This window comes from Tamandua tetradactyla, chromosome 8, assembly GCF_023851605.1.
Source record: "Tamandua tetradactyla isolate mTamTet1 chromosome 8, mTamTet1.pri, whole genome shotgun sequence".
NCBI classification, from domain to species: Eukaryota; Metazoa; Chordata; class Mammalia; order Pilosa; family Myrmecophagidae; genus Tamandua; species Tamandua tetradactyla.
In genome coordinates this window covers 77486304-77490118 of record NC_135334.1, presented here as the reverse complement: position 1 = coordinate 77490118, position 3815 = coordinate 77486304, and the positions used below count along the sequence as shown (strand labels likewise).

Genomic DNA, 3815 nt, shown 5'->3' with positions numbered 1-3815 from the left:
CTTTTCAGGCTGGCTTTTAGTGCTCCTGACACTAATTCATCAATCTTTCTTCTGACAGGTTTCCCTGGCCTGGAACAGCAATATCCCTGGCTCTCCATCCCTTTCTCCTGTATCTATGCTATGGTACTGTCAGGGAACTGCCTGGTCCTCCATGTGATCCGGACTGAGCCAAGCCTGCATGAGCCCATGTTCTACTTCCTGGCCATGCTGGCCCTCACCGACCTGTGCATGGGGCTGTCCACAGTACACACAGTGCTGGGGATCCTGTGGGGGCTCAGTCAGGAAGTCAGTCTGGATGCCTGCATTACACAGACTTACTTTATCCATGGTCTGTCCCTCACAGAGTCTGGAGTCCTTCTTGCCATGGCTTTTGATCGGTTTACAGCCATCTGCAATCCTTTGAGGTATACATCTATACTAACCAATGCCAGAATCATCAGAATTGGGCTGGGAATTTTAGGAAGAAGTTTTTTGTTCATCATTGTTCCCATAATCCGCCTCAAATTTTTCCATTACTGCCATTCCCATGTCCTGTCCCACTCTTTCTGCCTGCACCAGGACCTACTCCGGCTTGCCTGCTCTGACATCCGATTCAACAGCTTCTATGCCTTAGCCCTGGTGATCTGCACCCTGTTCTTGGATTCAGTGCTCATCCTCATCTCCTATATCTTGATTCTATACTCAGTCTTGGCTATCGCATCCCAGGAGGAGCGGCTCAAGTTGTTGCAGACCTGTGTTTCCCACATCTGCGCAGTCTTGGTTTTCTACATCCCAATCATCGGTCTGACCATGGTGCACCGCTTTGGGAAGCATCTCTCTCCTGTGGTCCATGTCCTCATGGGCAACATCTACATCATCTTCCCACCCCTGATGAACCCCATCATCTATAGTGTGAAGACACAACAGATCCATGCCAGGATTCAGAGGTGGTTCTCTATGAAAAGGTAGCGAAATCTTTTGGATGGTAAGTGGGATAAGTGGTTTAGATGCAGGAAACTGTGGGCAGGAAAAGGAAAGGAATGCATTTAGGTAAGGAAGTTGAAAATAAGGCAATTGGATATTAAGAGTTTACATGCCATTCCATTAGTTAAAATATTTACACATATTACGAGTGGTAACAAAACCCAAGCTTGTTAATAGAAGTATAAGGTTGAAGGTTCTGACAGTAGAGTCATTTATCACATGCCTGTATCATCTCTGCCTAAGAAAAATAGTATTTATAATTATTCAAAAACATTTGTCTTACCGTAAACATCTACAAGGAAGTCATCTGAAAACACAGCTGTGTCTATCAGTGAAGGCACAATATAATCACCTCTTGGTGATGTTACCTTGGTCTACATAGAAGATGCAATTATTCTCTAACCACAAATGATATTATTAAAGTGGTTAATTGTCCACTTCTGAGCTACCCCAAAATATCAGCACTCTTCTCTTCTCATTAACCCCTCAACAGACAACTATTTTGCTTCTCAGAAGACATAAGCATTTTTTACATATATATGTAAAAATAAATGTAATAAATATGTAAATTAATATATATATAAGCATTTTTACATATATATATATTTAGAGAGAGAGACAGAGAGAAAGAGAGAGAGAGATGGTGACCAACCTCACTAACTTAATTCCTTTTTAGAGAAATTGATATCCTTTTGCTATCCAGAATATATATCCATTTATTTGTTTTATGTGATCATCTATTATCCTTTATGGATATGGTAAATAGCAACTAAGCAAGAATTTTGTAAGGACCTTTCATAATGGTGGGGAAAATATGTATTACTTAACTAATGTGAGGTCAGCTAGTTAGCAATCAGGGAAAACAACAAATAATAAAACCTATTGTATCCTGAAAATATTGTGGAATTGTAATTCATGAAGATCTTCAAAGGGAGAATCAATTGTTATGCTTTTTTATTTCTGTGCATGCATATCATCTTCATTATACTCGTTATGAATTACAGGAAGAATACATGTATATATGCTTTAAGATGCAGCTAATATTGAGGACTTCTTGGAACTCTTCCATAAATTTCTGAGAAGAAACCTTGTACGCATTTCATCTATGTAAAGGATTTCCCCAAATATTCTAATTCACAGTCATCTCTCCTTTTCTCCTGGATATTCTGAATTATCAATCTTGTGACTCAATTTTTGTATCATTTGTTCATCAAGTAGAAATGCTGGTTTGAACTAGGTGATATGGATTAAGATATATGGATACGTAGGAAACATGCTGACCAGTAGCAAATACAAATATATGTAACTGAAAAGTCTTTGAATTACAATCTTAATCACGATCTATGTAAGAGAGAGCTAGATGAAGACTTGGCAAAGAATTCTACACAGGCAAGTGTTAGTCAGTATAAAATTTTTGGGGGGGTCTTTTCTTAGGTTTTGGAAATTCAATACTAGAAAAATATCATAAGTTGTGTGGTGGAGTGGTCAATAAAAATAACTTTCAGTCTTCAAAAGTAATATAACAGCCAGATCATAACACATTGGCCCTTTTTCAACTTCCCATTAAAATGCACTTAAATGCGTATAAAAATGGTGAGAGCACACAACTTTGAACAACCAGAAAATAGCCAAGAAACTGCAAACCTGAAAGTCATTTGTACAAGCTATATTGTAAATGAAGCTGGCCAAAAATATACAATTGATAACATAATGCTTCTTTACTCTGTAAACTGGGTAGAATCACCAACCAGAATCTGGGAAACATTTTTTCCATACCAACTCATAATCTGAGTGATGGAGTTTACAGCAATAATGTTGTGTTGCTTAAAAAATAGACTTTTTCATAGAAAGTTGTCATAATTGACAGGAAGTTAAAAAATGTCAACTATCATTATAGCATAACAATTTAATAAAGGCCTTTAATTAATACTCAGTGGAAATTAGATAAGAAAATAACTACAATGTTCATGTGTGGTGGAAGATGATGATGTCTTATTTATTTTAAACTTACTACAAATGTGTAAAATCCAAGAAATTTGATGAATTATTTACTAAAATTTTAGCTATAAATGCATATAAACATACATACAACACATCAACACTTGGTAAGGATGGTGTGAAAACACACACTTGAAGAAATATAAACACATTTCCTAATCTATTTAACTATGTCTTCCTCATAAAGCAGATCTGTAGTTAACCGTGAATTAAAAAATAGCATTTTAATCTTAAATATTTATAATTTCTTATGGAAGAAAAAAGCCTGAGAAACATAAAATTCTAAAAAATTCAAATAATGTTTTGACTAGCTCTAATATTAATAAAATACTTTATGAAGCAATAATATTCTATGAAGTATAGCATATGAACAAAAATTTCACAGAAAACAATATGGCAGAATACTGAGTACAGAAATAATGCTAGATATAGAGAAGTAATTAATTAGTGAATAAATTTAATGAAAATCTAGTGGCATTTCATATCACTTGGGAAAATGTGGATAGCCAGATAGGAAAATAGAAAGCAGAAATTAACCTAATTTCTTAATCCAAATACAGATATTTTGAAATAATTTCTAATTAGATCAATAGCAAGTACTGAAAAATATAATGATAAAATTAAGGAAAAGCTGTTCTTTAAAAACAGGGTTTGGATCAGATATGCTCTCCAAATAAGGTCAGGAACCTAGAGCTCACAAAGTGAGGAGTGATAATTTAACTACACACACACATATACACACACACTGCATATACACACATATAATAATAAAATTAAAAATTAAAATAATCTTAGCAATTTAGTACATGACAAGAATTAATTTGCTTAGGCAGAGCATTCTTACAAATCAATAT

At 35.1% G+C, this 3815-nt stretch overlaps 1 protein-coding gene across 1 annotated transcript; it reads left to right on the top strand.

The window, feature by feature from the left end:
• The first annotated feature begins 228 nt into the window (after positions 1-228).
• On the top strand, positions 229-948 carry LOC143643546 (olfactory receptor 51V1-like). Its single transcript, XM_077112162.1, has one exon. The coding sequence runs from the start codon at positions 229-231 to the stop codon at positions 946-948; it is 720 nt and encodes a 239-aa protein (XP_076968277.1).
• The last annotated feature ends 2867 nt before the right edge of the window (positions 949-3815 follow it).

Coding starts and splice junctions, on each gene's coding strand:
- LOC143643546 (XM_077112162.1), top strand. CDS start 229: ATGGGGCTGTCCACAGTACACACAGTGCTGGGGATCCTGTGGGGGCTC.